Source organism: Dermochelys coriacea, chromosome 10 (genome assembly GCF_009764565.3).
Source record: "Dermochelys coriacea isolate rDerCor1 chromosome 10, rDerCor1.pri.v4, whole genome shotgun sequence".
NCBI classification, from domain to species: domain Eukaryota; kingdom Metazoa; phylum Chordata; order Testudines; family Dermochelyidae; genus Dermochelys; species Dermochelys coriacea.
The window spans coordinates 38,492,133-38,510,840 of NC_050077.1; the positions used below are offsets into that span (position 1 = coordinate 38,492,133).

At 43.1% G+C, this 18,708-nt stretch overlaps 1 protein-coding gene across 11 annotated transcripts in view; it reads right to left on the minus strand.

Moving 5' to 3' along the window:
* IFT140 (intraflagellar transport 140) overlaps positions 1-18,708 on the minus strand; it is a 250,730-nt gene that overhangs the window by 197,859 nt on the left and 34,163 nt on the right. For 5 of the 11 annotated variants that reach the window (XM_038420185.2, XM_038420186.2, XM_038420187.2 and 2 more), the window contains 3 exons: positions 18,500-18,621; positions 16,467-16,609; positions 5,049-5,233 (listed from right to left, as the gene is read on the minus strand). The exons of 1 other annotated variant lie outside the window; for it this stretch is intronic. In XM_038420185.2, the coding sequence (XP_038276113.1) occupies positions 5,049-5,233; positions 16,467-16,609; positions 18,500-18,621 (450 nt within the window). Of the gene's footprint in view, positions 1-5,048; positions 5,234-16,466; positions 16,610-18,499; positions 18,622-18,708 lie in introns of those variants that run through there. 5 more of the 11 variants (XM_043494327.1, XM_038420191.2, XM_038420193.2 and 2 more) reach the window with 3 other exon arrangements.

The following is an 18,708-nucleotide window of genomic DNA, read 5'->3' on the forward strand; positions in this document are numbered from 1 at the left end:
GGGATGTGGGGGTCACAGAGGATCACAAGCTAAATATGAGTCAATGGCGTTACACTGTTGCAAAAAAAAAAAAAAAAAAAAAAAAAAAAAAAAAAAAAAAAAAAAAAAAAAAAAAACATTCTGAGATGTATTTGCAGGAGTATTGTAAGCAAGACATGAGAAGTAATTCTTCCAGTCTACTCCACGTTGATTAAGCCTCTGCTGAAATATTGAGTCCAGTTCTGGGTGCCACATTTCAGAAAGATGTGGACAAATTGGAGACAGTCCAGAAAAGAGCAACAAAAATGATTAAAGGTCTAGAAAACATGAACTATGAGGGAAGACTGAAAAAATTGAGTTTGTTTGGTTTGGAAAAGAGAAGATTGATGGGGCCATAACAGTTTTCAAGTACATACAAGGTTGTTACGAGGAGGAGGGAGAAAAATTGTTCTTAACCTCTGAAGACAAGAATCATAGAATCATAAAATCATAGAATATTAGGGTTGGAAGAGATCTCAGGAGGTCATCTACTCCAATCCCCTGCTCAAAGCAGGACCAACACCAACTAACTCATCCCAGCCAAGGCTTCGTCAAGCCGGGCCTTAAAAACCTCTAAGGATGGAGATTCCACCACCTCCCTAGGTAACCCATTCCAGTGCTTCACCACCCTCCTAGTGAAATAGTTTTTCCCTAATATCCAACCTAGACCTCCCCCACTGCCATTTGAGATCATTGCTCCTTGTTCTGTCATCTGCCATCACTGAGAACAGACAAGCTCCATCCTCTTTGGAACCCCCTTCAAGTAGTTGAAGGTTGCTATCAAATCCCCCCTCACTCTTCTCTTCTGCAGACTAATAACCCCACTTACAGTCCATTCACCCAATCCATATTTCTTTAACTTGCTGGCAAGAATACTGTGGGAGACCATATCAAAAGTTTTGCTAAAGTCAAGATATATCACATCCACTGCTTTCCCCATATCCACAGAGTGGGTTATCTCATCATATAAGGCAATTAGGTTGGTCAAGCATGACTTGCCAGTGGTGAATCCATGTTGACTATTCCAGATCATCTTCCTCACCTCCAAGTGCTTCAAAATGGATTCTTTGAGGACCTCCTCCATGATGTTGCCAGGGACAGAAGTAGTTCCCCGGGTTCACCCCTAACTGGCCCTCCATACAATTTTGGAAACGTGATGTGGCCCTCAGGCCAAAAAGTTTGCTCACCCCTGATCTAGACCATTCCTCACAGGTGTTCGTGTAACCTGCTCTTAAAGATCTCCAATGATGGAGATTCCACAGCTTCCCTAGGCAATTTATTCCAGTGCTTAACCACCCTGACAGTTAGAAAGTTTTTGCTACTGTCTACCCTAAACCTCCCTTGCTGCAATTTAAGCCCATTGGTTTAGCAAAGCTTTTGATACGGTCTCCCACAGTATTCTTGCCAGCAAGTTAAAAAAGTATGGATTGGATGAATGGACTATAAGGTGGATAGAAAGCTGGCTAGATTGTCAGGCTCAACGGGTAGAGATCAACGGCTCGATGTCTAGTTGGCAGCTGGTATCAAGCGGCATGTCCCAAGGGTCAGTCCCAGGGCCGGTTTTGTTCAACATCTTTATTAATGATCTGGATGATGGGATTAATTGCACTCTCAGCAAGTTCGTAGATAACACTAAGATTGGGGGAGAGGTAGATATGCTGGAGGGTTGGGATAGGGTCCAGAGTGACCTAGACAAATTGGAGGATTGGGCCAAAAGAAATCTGATGAGGTTCAACAAGGACAAGTGCAGAGTCCTGCAGTTAGGAAGGAAGAATCCCATGTGCTGCTACGGGCTGGGGACCGAATGGCTAAGCAGCAGTTCTGCAGAAAAGGACCTGGAGATTGCAGTGGACGAGACGCTGGATATGAGTCAGCAGTGTGCCCTCGTTGCCAAGAAGACCAAAGGCATATTGGGCTGTACTAGTAGGAGCGTTGCCAGCAGATTGAGGGAAGTGATTATTCCCCTCTATTTGACACTGGTGAGGCCACATCTGGAGTACTGCGTCCAGTTTTGGGCTCCCCACTACAGAAGAGATGTGGACAAATTGGAGAGAGTCCAGTGAAGGGCAACAAAAATGATTAGGGGGCTGGAGCACATGACTTACAAGGAGCGATTGAGGAAATGAGAGTTATTTAGTCCGCAGAAGAGAAGAGTGAAGGGGGATTTGATAGCAGCCTTCAACTACTTGAAGGGGGGTTCCAAAGAGGATGGAGCTCGGCAGTTCTCAGTGGTGGCAGATGACAGAATAAGAAGCAATGGTCTCAAGTTGCAGTGGGGGAGGTCTAGGCTGGATATTAGGAAACACTATTTCACTAGGAGGGTGGTGAAGCACTGGAATGGGTTATCTAGGGAGGTGGTGGAATCTCCATCCTTAGAGGTTTTTAAGGCCCGGCTTGACAAAGCCTTGGCTGGGATGAGTTAGTTGATGTTGGTCCTGTTTTGAGCAGGGGATTGGACTAGATGACCTCCTGAAGTCTCTTCCAACCCTAATATCCTATGATTCTAAGTAAAGAGAAGGAAGAGACAAGGAGAGAAAGTGGAAATTTGGGGGGGGGGAGAGTTGTTTTGTTTTTAACAATTAATCCTTAAATCTCCTTGCTAAAAGTTGTCCATCTGGCACCCATCACTGAAGTATCTGAGTGTTTGCAAGGCATAAAGCAAGACATTCAAGTACACAGAATGACCAAAGGAAAAAAATCCCCTTGTTAGAAGTTTTCCAGTCATCTTGGAAATTAGGACTTGATCAGCTGAGGAGACGTGATTTAGACTTGAAATCAGACGAAGGTTTTTAACCATCAGAGGAGTGAAGTTTTGGAATAGCCTTCCAAGGGAAGCAATGGGGGCAAAAGATCTATCTGGTTTTAAGATTCTACTTGATAAGTTTATGGAGGAGATGGTATGATGGGATAATGGGATTTTGGTAAGTAATTGATCTTTAAATATTCAGGGTAAATAGGCCAAATCCCCTGAGATGGGATATTAGATGGATGGGATCTGAGTTACCCAGGAAAGAATTTTCTGTAGTATCTGGCTGGTGAATCTTGCCCATATGCTCAGGGTTTAGCTGATTGCCATATTTGGGGTTGGGAAGGAATTTTCCTCCAGGGCAGATTGGAGAGGCCCTAGAGGTTTTTCGCCTTCCTCTGTAGCATGGGGCATGGTTGACTTGAGGGAGGCTTCTCTGCTCCTTGAAGTCTTTGAACCATGATTTAAGGACTTCAATAGCTCAGACATGGGTGAGGTTTTTCATAGGAGTGGGTGGGTGAGATTCTGTGGCCTGCGCTGTGCAGGAGGTCGGACTAGATGATCAGAATGGTCCCTTCTGACCTTAGCATCTATGAATCTGTGTGTGCAAAGAGATAGGTCTTGGAGCTTTGTCTAAAAACTAGACCCAGCTACAGACTGGCATAAGAAATAAAATTCAGGATTGGATTAAGATTCCAAACTCCTACAAAGTTCTGGTATTTGAAAATATGGAAACGGGGCGGGGGGGGCACGGGGAGAGGGGGGAATTTTTTTCAGAACCATCATTACTCAGAATTAAGCTGTTCTAAATAAAGAAGAGGTAAAAAGGAACTGCAACATCAATACCCCTGTTTTTTTAAACATGTAGCCAGGCTGAATGTCAGGGTTGGATAAAGCCATTCTTAAGTGGAACCCTATGCAGCCCTTCATGAGTAGCTCCATCAATTTCTGCAGAATTTTACATTAATTTTATTTTTATTATTTTTAAATTTCTAGCCTTTGTGGTTGTAACATGAGCACAAAATCATCATCCTGAAGACAAAAACAGGAGCTCTAAGAAAGGCATGTACTGCACCCATTCTTAATGGAATGATAATGCTAGTGACATATGGTGACAATATAACTATCATCGTGGTTAACTACTAATTTTTAATAGAAGCAACCATGATGCTGAGATTGTGGAGATTTTAAGAATGCCACCACAATCCTGTCTTCCCCCATCAGACCCTTGCTCAAATGGTACTAAAAATTAGAGTAATGGGAACAGTTGAAGCCATTTGTTCATCCTGACAACATCCTAGCAGAAAAACTGGGATTTTTAAAATGTTTGTTGGTTGTTGCATCACAAAGTGTGTACACATATCTATGACCTGCAGAAAAAGGAAGGATATGTTCAGTGTCTGTAGACAGATAATAGACAGGAGACAAGAAAGTAGAGATGAGTGGACAAATGGGGGTGAACGGGTTAGGGTGGGGGCAAGAATGAAGAAATGGAAGGTGTGACAGAGTGCTGGGCAACAGCCCCTGAGCCAGCCCTCTGTCACTGCAGCTCCAATTAATTACTGCAGAACAAACCTCATTAAGAAGAGCTGTGCCTAACTGATGGGTGGAAAAGAGCTGGAAAGCTAATGTCACTAGACAGAAGATACAAAAAGGCAGAGAGAAGAAGCAAACAGAGAAAGATCGCTCTTGCCTGCTTGCCTCAGGAGCTGAGGGCTCCCTAAGATTGGGTGTAAGGCTGAACAGTGTACAAGGGTGCTAGGAATCAACATTGTACATAAATGGCACTGGGTGTTTTACCAGCATAAATACCCACTTCGTTGGATGCATGCAGTGGAAATTTCCAGAGGCAGGTATAAATATGCAAGCAAGAATCAGGCTAAATTATATAAATAAGAATAAATTTTTTTTTTGCCATTTGGTGTTCTGTAATATAATTTAAATGAAAATCCAGGATTATAACTGGAATGCAGGGTATTAGTTACCAAGTGGCTTTTTTTCTTTATTGTAGTTTAAATAAATTACAAAAACAATTGAATTTTGACAAACAAATTTATTTTGACAAACAAAATCTGCAGAATTTTTAATTTTGGGGCGCAGAATCCCCGCAGGAGTAACCTTGGGAGGAACATGCATTTCCGTAAAGGTTTTGTCCAAGAAATAAAAGGTGGGCCTTAATGAATTTGTCACACAACAAAAAGTTGGCAAAAGTAAAAGTGGAAATATACATCTATAGAAACTGATGTTGTACCGCAGCAGCACCAAACCTTAACCCTCAACCTACCTCACCTACCTTCATGATTTCCTCCGCTTCTCCTTCAAGAGTTATTGTGTACATGGACAACAGGAGGTTCTCTGTTATTACCACCAAAACATCCCTCTTCTCCATGATCAGGAGCTTTTGGATTGGACTGTCTGTGCTGAATGCATGGCTTGTCTTTCCTTTTTCATTCACGTAATGCACAGACCCTGCAGTAAACACAAGCCAATTACATACTGTTCTGTTCCAATACACCTGTAAACCACAAAAGTAATTATCAATACTGTTAGTGGTCTGACAAACCCACAAACATAAGTTAGTCAGAGGCAAGGCTACACAGAAAAAAAGCCTTGCTTAATCTTGGTTAAGGTTATTCTGTTCTACTTTAATAACATGTTCCTCAAATGCTGAAAAGCTAGCAAACACACAGTTAAGGTCAACAACCACAATTTTATTTCTCTTCTTATATACTGTTGGAGTTAAAATAGTATAGTAGTTTATACAAGAAGGACACATGTAAAAAGTAGTTCTCTTTTCTTCAAAGAAATCCAAAACTAAAAGTGTATCTTAAAAGGAGAACATCTACCTTTAACATGTGTGTCCTTCTTGTCTGTAAAAGCGGCAAAGAGTCCTGTGGCACCTTATAGACTAACAGATGTACTGGAGCATAAGCTTTCGTGGGTGAATACCCACTTCGTTGGATGCATGCAGTGGAAATTTCTAGAGGCAGGTATAAATATGCAAGCAAGAATCAGGCTAGGGATAACGAGGTTAGTTCAATCAGGGAGGATGAGGCCCTCTTCTAGCCTCATGAGGTGTGAACACCAAGGGAGGAGAAACTGCTTTTGTAGTTGGCTAGCCATTCACAGTCTTTGTTTAATCCTGAGCTGATGGTGTCAAATTTGCAAATGAACTGAAGCTCATCAGTTTCTCTTTGAAATCTGGTCCTGAAGTTTTTTTGCTGCAGGATAGCTACCTTTAAATCTGCTATTGTGTGTCCAGGGAAGTTGAAGTGTTCTCCTACAGGTTTTTGTATATTGTCATTCCTAATATCTGATTTGTGTCCATTTATCCTTTTGGGTAGGGACTGTCCAGTTTCACCGATGTACATAGCAGAGGGGCATTGCTGGCACATGATGGTGTGTATTACATTGGTGGACGTGCAGGTGAATGAACCAGTGATGGTGTGGCTGATCTGGTTAGGTCCTGTGATGGTGTCCCTGGTGTAGATATGTGGGCAGAGTTGGCATCGAGGTTTGTTGCGTGGATTGGTTCCTGAGTTAGAGTTACTATGGTGCGGTGTGTAGTTGCTGGTGAGAATATGCTTCAGGTTGGCGGGTTCTGTGGGCGAGAACTCTTGTCTGTATGGTCCTAGTTACAGATGCATGACAGTTTCTGAAACCTTGGATGTTAGCAGTGTGTTGTAAAAGACAATAGTAAAAAGGTAAAAGTTTTATATTGGTGTAGTTAGTTTGGTTGTTGACCATAAATGTGTATTGGTAGGAGGACAATGTTATTAAATTAGAACAGAGAAATCTAATTTACATTAAACAGTTTTTTTCCCAGTGTGACTTCCCTTAGTTTTTAAAGAAACAATGTAAATTGGAAATGAAAAATGAAAAGCAAATACAGTGCCTTACAAAAAATAATGACAGCAAATAACAGCAGCTGAAGCAAACATTCAATTTTGGAGAAATGTCAATCTTAGATTAAATGAGGCCCTGACAACTTGTTTAATCTGCTGTTATGTGTGAAACACATAGGACACTACCTAAAAAAGAAAGTTCCCATTAGTTAATGCAACACTTTCAGAATGGCAGTGCTGAAGTTAATACTGAAATATTAAATGAGCCATCGGAATCTGACAAATCTGCTCCCATGTATAGACACAGATCACTGCCTAGCAAACAGCATCATATAATTAATGTAGCACTTTCATACTGGGGCAGATAATCCCTAAATTCATGACCTTGCACTTTTCACTATTAAATTTCATCCTATTACTATTACTCCAGTTTACAAGGTCATCCAGATCTTCCTGTTTGATATCCCGGTCCTTCTCTGTATTGGTAATACCTCCCAGTTTTGTGTCATCCGCAAACTTTATTAGCACATTCCCACTTTTTGTGCCAAGGTCAGTAATAAGATTAAATAAGATTGGTCCCAAAACCGATCCCTGAGGAACTCCACTAGTAACCTTCTTCCAGACTGAGAGTTTACCTTTCAGTATGACCCGTTGTAGTCTCCCCTTTAACCAGTTCCTTATCCACCTTTCAATTTTCATATTGATCCCCATCTTTTCCAATTTATCTAATAATTCCCCATGTGGAACCGAATCAAACGCCTTAACGAAATCGAGGTAAATTAGATCCACTGCATTTCCTTTGGCTAAAAAATCTGTTACCTTCTCAAAGAAGGAGATCAAGTTGGTTTGAGACAATCTACCTTTTGTAAAACCATGTTGTATTTTGTCCCAATTGCCATTGACCTCAATGTTCTTAAGTACTTTTCTCCTTCCAAATTTTTTCCCAAGACCTTGTATACAACAGATGTCAAACTAACAGGCTTGTAGTTACCCGGATCACTTTTTTTTTTCCTTTCTTAAAAATAGGAACTATGTTAGCAATTCTCCAGTCATATGGTACAACCCCTGAGTTTACAGATTCATTACACATTTTTGCTAATGGGCTTGCAATTTCATGTGCCAGTTCCTTTAATATTCTTGGTTGAAGATCATCTGGGCCCCCCCGATTTAGTCCCATTAAGATGTTCACGTTTGGCTGCTACCTCAGATGTGATATCTACCTCCATATCCTCCTTCCCATTTGTCATCCTACCATTATCCCTAAGCTCCTCATTAAAGACTGAGGCAAAATATTTGTTTAGATATTGGGCCATGCCTAGATTATCCTTAACCTCCACTCCATCCTCAGTGTTTAGCAGTCCCACTTCTTCTTTTTTTGTTTTCTTCTTATTTATATGGCTTTTACTATTGGTTTTAATTCCCTTTGCAAGGTCCAACTCTACATGGCTTTTGGCCTTTCTCACTTTATCCCTAAATGTTCTGACCTCAATAAGGTAGCTTTCTTTGCTGATCCCTCTCATCTTCCACTCCTTGGAGACTTTCTGCTTTTTCTTAATCACCTCTCTGAGATGCTTGTTCATCCAGCTTGGTCTACAACTCCTGACTATGGAAGCGGCGGACAGTATTTCCCTCGGCCCACGCCACTTCCAGCTGCTCCCATTGGCCTGGAGCAGCAAACCGCGGCCACTGGGAGCCGCGATCAGCCGAACCTGCAGAAGCGGCAGGTAAACAAACTGGCCCGGCCTGCCAAGGGCTTTCCCTGTACAAGCGGCGGAACAAGTTTGGGAACCACTGCTTTACAGTCTACCTCATCATTGATATACAATGCTACTTCACCACCTTTGCCTTTATTTCTGTCTTTCCTAAACAGAACACACCCTTCAATACCTGTACTCCAGTCACAACACGGGTGCATTCAATACAGCTCAGGGAACTTTGAACAGACTAGAGCCAGGATATAAAACACTTTGGAAATCTCATGTCAGAAGTCTACATAAATGCACCAATCACTTGTAGCATGGAGCCATGACAACAATTCTGTGCAAGACATCATTATGAAAGAGTTGTTGGTAAATTTTAAGTGTGAAAATATCTTTGCTTTAGACAAACTCTCATATAAGGTCTGATAACTGAATTTTGTAGATTATTTTACCATGGTGATGAGAGCTTTAGAAATGTTTGTAATATATCTATTCCAGGCAAGTAAAAAAGCACAAAAATAAACATTTCAGATGTTGTTAAATTGCCATTTATTTTATTTTAATTACAAAAGGCACTCCATGGTCTATACTAACATCTCACTGCATTTTTTTTTTAAATAAAGCCATTATGGATTAATGAATGCAAAAAAGGAGAGAAAAAAAAAGAGAGGGTTACTCACCTTATGCAGGTTTCAGAGTAGCAGCCGTGTTAGTCTGTATTCGCAAAAAGAAAAGGAGTACTTGTGGCACCTTAGAGACTAACAAATTTATTAGAGCATAAGCTTTCGTGAGCTACAGCTCACTTCATCGGATGCATTTGGTGGAAAAAACAGAGGAGAGATTTATATACACACACAGAGAACATGAAACAATGGGTTTATCATACACACTGTAAGTGATCACTGTAAGTGGAGAGTGATCACTTAAGATAAGCCATCACCAGCAGCAGGGGGTGGAAAGGAGGAAAACCTTTCATGGTGACAAGCAAGGTAGGCTAATTCCAGCAGTTAACAAGAACATCAGAGGAACAGTGGGGGGGGGGGGGGGGGGTAGAAATACCATGGGGAAATAGTTTTACTGAGTCATTACACAAAGTAAAACTATTTCCCCATGGTATTTCTCCCCCCCCCCCCCCCCCCCACTGTTCCTCTGATATTCTTGTTAACTGCTGGAATTAGCCTACCTTGCTTGTCACCATGAAAGGTTTTCCTCCTTTCCCCCCCCTGCTGCTGGTGATGGCTTATCTTAAGTGATCACTCTCCTTACAGTGTGTATGATAAACCCATTGTTTCATGTTCTCTCTCTCTCTCTGTGTGTGTGTGTGTGTGTGTGTGTGTGTGTGTGTGTGTGTGTGTGTGTGTGTGTGTGTGTGTGTAAATCTCTCCTCTGTTTTTTCCACCAAATGCATCCGATGAAGTGAGCTGTAGCTCATGAAAGCTTATGCTCTAATAAATTTGTTAGTCTCTAAGGTGCCACAAGTACTCCTTTTCTTTTCACCTTATGCAGTAACTGAAGTTCTTTGAGATGTGAGTCCCTGTGGGTGCTCCACTTCAACAGCACCAGGACACATCAACACCTGATCAGAGATTTTTGGTAGTAATGCCTGGTCGGGGCACGCGTGCACAGTAGCTGTCTTGCAGTGCCGGTGGCACCTCACCTATCACGCACACAACCCAACCCCTTCAGTTCTTTCTCTACCATGGAGTCTTTAACGTGAACTCCAAAGTAGAGGGGAGAAGGGTGGGTAGTGGAGTACCTACAGGGACATACATCTCGAAGAACCTCAGTTACTGTTGTGGTAAACCCAGGACAAACAGCTACAAATGGGGGGTAGTAATTAGTCCCAGGGGATTAAAAGGCCCCTCCCTATCTATTGAGGAGAGAGAACCACGGGGCAATAAGGTTCAGCTGGAAAAGGGGTTGCTAGGGAACCAATTAGGTTCAGCTTACTCCAACTATTTGGGACCTTTTTAAACCCTCCCCTGGGTGGTAGGAGGAAAAGAGTGAGGGAGTGAGAGGAGCAGGGAAGTTGCCAGTAGGCTGTTTGCAGCAAGACACCAGACCTTCCCAGTAGAGAGGCTGCATTTGCTCCCCAGAAGGGAAGGAAAACAAGCACAAGGGACTGACTGAGGAGAGAAGTAGCAGGACCCTGTGCCACCTATAAGGATTCGCCTTGCCCCAAACCTGAGTCTCCAAGGCTAAAAAAGGACTGAGCCTACTGAGGCGAACAAGATATTTTGCCACACTGTACAAGATGTACCCTCTCATCTTTGAGTGCTGTCCCTGTGGGTGCTCCACTTCAGATGATTGGAGCATTGTCCTACTGAGGATGGATGGGTGGGCTTCAGAGTTGTATGCATAGTTGAAGCTAGCACTTGTTAGGCCTAGTATTGCATCTGAGTCTGAGCTTTGCATTATTGCACAGTGATTCGTGAATGTGTGTTGTGAAGCTCAAGTGGCGGCTCAAAATATTTCTGTGATTGGCACGTTATTCAAAAAGGCTGTTGAGGTCAATACTGATCTCATCAAATGGGCTCTGATCCCTATTGGGGGTTCTATTTTTTGTTGATAGCATAGATGGATGCAACTGGAGATCCATTTTGAAAGTCTTTGTTTTGATATTGTGGATTCCTTTGATTGTCCAGTCGTGGAGATGAAAAGTCTCAGTGATTTTTGTTCTGTCTAGGTAGAATGCTAAAGCACATCTAATGTCTAGAGCGTGGAGAATTGTGTCTTGTGTAGTCTTATGTGGTTTAGGGTAAAATATAGGTAAGTGACTTGGTTGGTTGAAATGAAAGGATGATATCTTAGGGACAAATTTGGGGTGTGGTCATAGCGTCACTATCTTTGAAGAATATGGTGTGTGGAGGGTGAGCCATAAGAGGCCCTATTTCACTTACTCTTTGCACTGATGTAATCATGATCAGGAATGCTACCTTCATTGACAGGTGTAGTAGAGAACAAGTAGCAAGTGGTTCAACTGGTGCTTTGGTAAGGCCTCTGAGGACCAGATTTAGATCCCATGACAGCGTGGGGTTGCCTATTTCTGGGTATATGTTCTGTATACCTGTGAGGAAACGCTTTGTGATCAGGTGTGTGAATACTGAGACACCAGCGATCTTATGTTGGAAAGCAATTATGGCTGCGAGGTGTACTTTAACTGAACTTGTGGACAGTCTTGATTTTTTTAATTCTACTATGTACTCAAAGATCAAATGAATTGGTGCTGTAACAGTGGTTATGTGTGTTTGTTTTGGCATCACATGGAGAACCTCTTCCATTTCTGGAGGTAAGTGGTATGAGTGGATGTCTTTCTGCTGTTTAGTAATACCTGTTTAACCTGTTCGGAGCAGGTTAAATCATCATGGAGGAGAAACACCTTCAAGTGAAGTTTCTCCCGGTACAGATGGAGGACTTGACCTTCATCTTGTGAGAAGATCCCATCACAGAGGGAGAGTGTATGGTATATAGATCGCCATGAGTCTCAGTATGGGGATCATGTCTGTCTGGGCCACGTCAAGGTCTACAAGTATGACCTTGGCTTTGTCAGTTTGTATCTTGCATATTACTCTGGAAATTAAAGGTATCAGTGGGAATGCATACCGAAGAGGTGTGTTCCATCTGATGGGAAAGGCATCCCTTAGGGATCGTGTTCCCAGTCCTGCTTGTGAGTAAAACCTTGGACATGTGTTGTTTCGTTCTGTCGCGAACAGGTCGAAGTATAGGAACCCCCACACGTGGAATACGTGTTGTGTGATGTTGTCGTTCAGTTCCCACTCGTGTTATTGGGAAAACTATCTGCTTAATATGTCCACTGTCATGTTCTGTCGACCTGGGAGGTATGATGCTGTAATGGTGATGTTGTGCTTTATGCACCAGTTCCATAGTTTATGGCTTCTGTGCATAGGGAGTGAGATCGTGCTCCCCCGTCAGTTTATGTAAAACATATAGGCCATGTTGTCAGTCAGGATTCTTATTATTTTATTCCTTATTATTGGGAGGAAATGGATACACACATTGCAAACCACACATAATTCGAGCAGGTTGATGTGTAAATGTGTCTCTCTGCAGGCAACTACTTCCCTCAGATTGTATGTTAGTTCAGGGGAGCACCCCAGCCAATCAGTGAGGCATCTGTTGTGATCACTATGGATGGTGGATCCTGCTGAATTGGATCCCTGCGCATACGTTTCTTGGACTTGTCCACCATTTTAAGAAGTGTTGGATTTTTGGTATTAGTGTTAGGCTTTTGTTCAGGCTGTGCTTTCATGGTATGTATACCGAGTTCAGCCATCCCTGTAGTCAGCACATGTGTAGTCAAGCGTGTTTTACTACGAAGGTAGCAGCCGCCATACGTCCCAATAGTTGTAGGCAGGTACATGCTGATACCTATAGGCTATTTGTGACTACTGATATGAGAGTGGTCAGTGCTGAGAATCTGGTCATTGGTAGTGATGCTTTGGCCTCTCTTGAGTCCAGATGCACTCTGATGAAGTCCCATTGCTGTACTGGGGTTAGAGTAGATTTCTGTTTGTTTATTTGTAACTCTAGGGTGTGTAGATAGTTCAGGGATTTGTGAGCCAAGGATTCACATCTCTGGGAAGCTGTTCTCTTGATCTTGTGGGACCATTGGTGGTCTGGTACCTGATGGTGAGGAGTGATCTGACGAGAAGACTGCCTCTTCAAGGTCATCCTTATCTTCGCTTGAAAATGGTGGAGCAGTGGGGGATTCCGGCTGGTCCAGTGCTGTTGGGACTGGCGAGCCGTCGGTGCCGAACAGCGGAGATCTGGGGGTAGATGCTACTTCCATGTCTACTCTACGTGTAAGAGGACACGGTGCCACTGTTTTCAATGCTGTGCATTTCTGACACATTAGGTGGTAGCTTGGTCGGTGCCGATCATTTGTGTGTGGCCTTAGTCAGTGGTGCCATCCTTGAATTCTCTGTTAACTGTTCCGATGAAGTCGGTGCAGGCAGAGGGGGCATCACCAATGGTAAAGGTTCTGGCTCTGTATCCTTCATAGGAGTAGTTGGTACAGTGGAGGAGGAGGCTGGTTTGTGCCTATCACTCGACTCCTTTCCCCTGCCGGCAGAAGTCCCAGCACAGAGGGTGCCGGAGGTGCCAAATGCCTCAAAGATACTCACCCTGCCTGAGGTTGGCACCAAGGATAGAGATCTCACCAGAGACAGTTTCTTTTTTAATGGTTCTCTGTTGGGGGAGGACGTGGCCATTTTCTCAATTTTGTGGAGGAAAGGGAACTAGCTCTGCCCACAGAGGATGTGCCCTGAGGGTCCCTTGACAAGGGTTATCTGGGGTCTGAAGTAGGCATAAGGAATTTCTCCATTAAAATGAGTTTAAGTCAGAGATCCCCGTCTCTCCTCACTCGAGTTTTGAGATTGCTGCCATGAGCGAACTTTTGTGATATGTGCGACTCACCTAAGCAGTGAATGCATAGCAAGTGCCCATCCGAAATAGGTACTGAGTCCTTGCATGAAGTGCATCTCTTAAAACCTGAGGAGCCAAGCATATTTTTAATATCCCTTGTAGAGCTAACTTGGGACTGGCAGAATGGAGGACTTTTTTTTTTTTTTTTGAGGAATAAACTGTCTAAGACTAACTGAAACTTAACACTAAGTGAACCAACTAATTATGACAAACTGGGGCTTAACTAAACAATCTAATGTTATCTACTTCTTTTCTAGGTTTTCTTCAACACCACTACAGAGTTCTGTCTCAGGCTGAGAGTGGTTGAGAAGGAAGTGAAGGGGTTGGGTCGTGTGCGTGCTACATGAGGCACCAATGGTGCTGTGAAACAGCTATTGGGCACGCACGCAGACCAGGCACTGCTATGGAAGATCTCCGATCAACAGGGCCGGGACATACCGACACCTGAAGTGGAGCACCCACAGGGACAGCATTCAAAGAAGAAACATCTCTCTTAAAGAATATGTCTACACTGAAATTGTGGGGTGTAATTGTTGGTAAAGACATACCTAAACTAAGTTTTAATCTAGCTATTTTGGGTACCAGAGCTGAGAAGCTGTGGCTAGATTAAAGCTAGAGGAGGTATGTCTACTGAAGATGCAGTCATATCCCATGATTATAGCATAGAAATACCCAAAGTGGCCAAATTATTTTAATTTCTTCTTTTTTAAAAAGATAGCTCTTGGTCTGAGAAACTGTTTGCTGTCAGCCTAGATAGGATTTAAAGCTAAAACTTCAAAAATTATCAAAACACTAATTTATAATTGAAACAGTAAGAGACCACTACCTAGAATGGCACATGTATATTCCTGAAACACTCAAACTATTTAAATGAGTCGGGCAAGCAGAATTTGGCCCCTAATTTGGAGTTTAGATGGCATATCAAAGAAACAAGGGAAAATCTGAGAAAACACACATGCATTTCCAGAAAAAGGAGTTTGTCACTAGATGGAACTGTGTATCATTGTAATGGTTGCTCTAAAGACAATTCTCAGTGTAAAGCTAAATTCCCCTGTAAATGGTATTTAAAACACATCACTGTTCAAAGATGTTTCTTCTCCACTAAAAGGATATCACTGCTTTGATCTATTAAGGAACTGCTGTCAGTGACATTTACTGTTTCACTTTCTTAGAATTCACTGTGACGTTGCCTATTCAGAAAATAAATAATTAATAAAACTTGGATATCAAGAGATCTCAAACACTTTACAAAGGAGCTCAGTATCATTTTCCCCATTTTACAACTAGTGAAACTGAGGCACAGAGAGGGAAGTTAGTTGCCCAAGGTCACCCAGCAAAGCAGTATCAGATATTGAACCCAGGTCTCCAGAATCCCAGTCCACTGCCCTATCCAGTAGGTCATGCTGCCTCCCCAGTATAGTTAATCAATGCTATTCTCTAGTAATCCACTTAAATGAATTAAATAATGCCATTTTATATCAACAAATCCAATTACATGATGGTCAAAATGCCTGAGCCCTGTCTCCAGTATAGTTTCCACCATTGCTACCACCACTTGTGGTGAACCAGTATTGAATCAGGAGTCTCATTTTTGCCAGTGTACATGCAGCCTTGCAAACAGAACCATGACTCTATTGGGAGATTATCATAAATTAACTAGATCCCCAGAGTTGTCAGTTAATCTGCTTTTGGAGGGCAGCACTCATAATTACTGGTCATTACTGGGTCACCAGCCCACCCTTCAAAACACTCTTCAACTATACATGGAGGATCTGTTCTGGTCCTGGGTCAGTAGACAGGAGATTTAGAGAGAGGGGAGCAACTGGGCTAGAGAAAGAAAAAGATAAGAAAAATATCCACTAAAAGTGAAAATAGGGAAGAAAGATGTTAAAAAAAAGATTTTTGGGGGGATGGGGGAGCTCACATGAAGCAAATTAGTCTAAGGGAAAATACAGACACTAAAGAAAAAAGACTGAATAGATGCACAGAAGGAAAAGTGAAAGAAGAAAAAAGGAGATATTAAGTTATTTATAATTTTTATAGAAAAATATGCTTTAGACATCATTTAACATTGGTGGTTTAGCTGGTTCTAGCAACACCACAAAATATCAATTATTTTCTATCTTTGGAAAGGAAGGGAACAAATAGTTTCTCTCTAGTTCTGACCTCTTTTGGATGGTACAGATTACTCTCATTTTCTTTCTGAAAAGAAAAGCAGGCATATGCTAGGCTGTGATTAATCAAGTCCACTCAAAGGGGTAGAGTATATTCCTTCAATGGAATAACCACTGAGTTTACAGCAGTGCTTGAGGCTACCAGCTCTATTCTAAGAGGAGAATCCCTCATGCAAAATAGGAAAATAACTTTTGATACCTCTTTCTGACATTACTAGGAATCAGCTATTTCCACTTCTGAAGTCATCACAGCCACTACCCTTCCAAACATTTATCCTGCTCCCAAAACTTCCAATCCCAACAGGACTGGTCCTGAGGAAGGATGCTGCACAGAGAACACACTCTGAAGATGTTAGCATTTTCATGATTTTATACACTTCATCTTACTAGGTGTTTTATTTCCCCTCTAAGAATAATTTGTGCAACAGCACAAATGAAAACAAGACCACCTTACACTGAACAGTTTTGAAAACATTAAAGAGACTACATTTCCCAGCAAACTGCAGCGTTTGTTCACTGGGGTTTTTGTTTTTCTTACCATCTGCCACACTGATGAAGAAGGATAACCCCTCCTGGGGTCCCACTTTCAGAGGCACTCCGATTCCAGCTTTTCTCCAGTTAAACATATCCAGGGCCTTCTCATCACCACTCACCGCAGCTTTGGCTAGCTGTACCAGGTCCCTGCAGGCAACCAAAAGACATTTCATTTCCAGCTCCCTACTTGGCACAGAACTTTTTAATCCAGAAAAAATGGATGGAGATTCCCACTAACAAAATATGGCAACTATTCATGATGGAGAGATCTTTCACACTCAGCTCAGCAAAGATAATGGAATCCTCAAATGTATTCAATATGATTTAATCTCTATCATGACTTAGTATTATTTCCTGCTTATAGAAGGATATTCAGGGGGTTCCCAGTATACATCTCCCCCTTATCCATTGTTTCACATAAGGTCGCTCATCAATAGGGGAAGTGTTCCGATTCACTATGGTCCCGCATATCAGTCATTAGCAGTACTGTGCTGTAAGTTGCAAACAGATATGCAGATCAGGAGCAATGTGAATAGGAACATGTTCCTCTATTGAAGAGCGACAGATATGTGACAGATCTGCATAGCCATGGGTGGGCCGTGGCCCACCCACTTAACATCCAGGCCCACTGCCTCAATCCCGGCTCTACTTCCACCCCAGTGCTTGCCCCACACCGCCTACCTGGTGTTCCAGCCGGGGTGCGGGGTTGGAGCACAGGGGCTTGCCCAGCTCTGGAGCTCCAGTCATGGAGCAGGGTCGGGGGCTTTCCCTGCTCCGCTCACCTGGCTCTCCTGACGGGGAGTGGGGTCGTAGCACAGGGGCTTCCAAGCCCCCGACCCCCGCTCCCTGGCCAAAGCCGGGCAAGCCCCAGTGCCCCAACCCCTTCCCCCCCCATGGCAGGAGCGCCATTTTCCGGAAGCCCCTGGCCAGACCGTCAATTCCCTCCACCCCTGCAAGGCCAGCTGGAGGCAGGAGAGAGGTGGCCAGATCGCTCCGACCCCTCCGTTCTCCCGTCATTGCACACCCACCCAAGTATCCCCTCCTGTCTAGCCAATGCTGTACCAGCGGGTCCCCAATACAAGTCATTTTGGTATCCATCGCCCTTTTCAAGAACACAACCCCGACATATACTGGAGACCCACTGTACATTTAAAATCATTGTATTTAGTATAAATCACATCTGTTAAAATGATCACAGTCATGCTGCCAGTCCTCTGAAATATCAACATTATTGCTTGCTCGAGATATGAGAGCTAGCAGCAATGGGGAAGAGAGGAAGGGGACCTGGATCCGTGCAGAGGAAAGGGAGTCAGCAGCAGGAGTTGGGAGAAGGACCTGGAACCAAAGGAAAGGCACAGAGATAGCAATGGGAAAAAGAGCTTAGAAGAGTGCCAATGGGCGGGGAGGGGAGGGAGGAGAGAGATGATAGTTGGAAGGAAAAAAGAAGAGCAAAGCCTGGAACCATACATGTATAAGGGACATGGCAGGGGAATGGGTTCAAGAGGCTGTCTGAATAGGAGGAAGATCTGGGAATGGAGGGTGAGGAAGAAGTCAGCTGGGAAGGGTGCTGGAAACAAGCCAGAAGGTGTGTGCAATGGGATGGCAGTCAGAGAGAGAAACTAGGGACTAGGCAGAAGGGTGGTCTGAAAGCTTCTCTCTAGGCTGGGAGAGAGAAAGGACACTCATAGTGGGGTGATATAGGAGGCAGCAGGTAATTGTGCTTTGCATCTAAAGCAGATAAGCACTACCAATGGCTGGAGCAGTTAGGTGGAGCCACTACAAGTGTGTGTTTGGATTTCCATGGGATCTCTGAATGTATTCGATGAAGTGAGCTGTAGCTCACGAAAGCTTATGCTCAAATAAATTTGTTAGTCTCTAAGGTGCCACAAGTACTCCTTTTCTCTTTGCGAATACAGACTAACAAGGCTGCTACTCTGAAACATGGGATCTCTGTGCAACAAACCTAATAATAAGAAATCCCCAACCCTAAAGAGAGAGAATGTCTAGCAGAGTTCCAACTGGGGCATTTTCACTTACTCGCCAGGAGGTGGAGGCCAAAAGATACAGTGAGAAAGATACTTTCCATACTCATGTTTCAATAAAGGGAGGCCCTGCACTCGACCCCGCTGGTCCAGTCTCCATAGAACCATGACTCCAAGCTGGAAGAATTACAAAAGAAATAGACCTTCTTCACAAACAGATAATAATAGGAGACAAACTACTCAATGGATATTAAATAATCACTT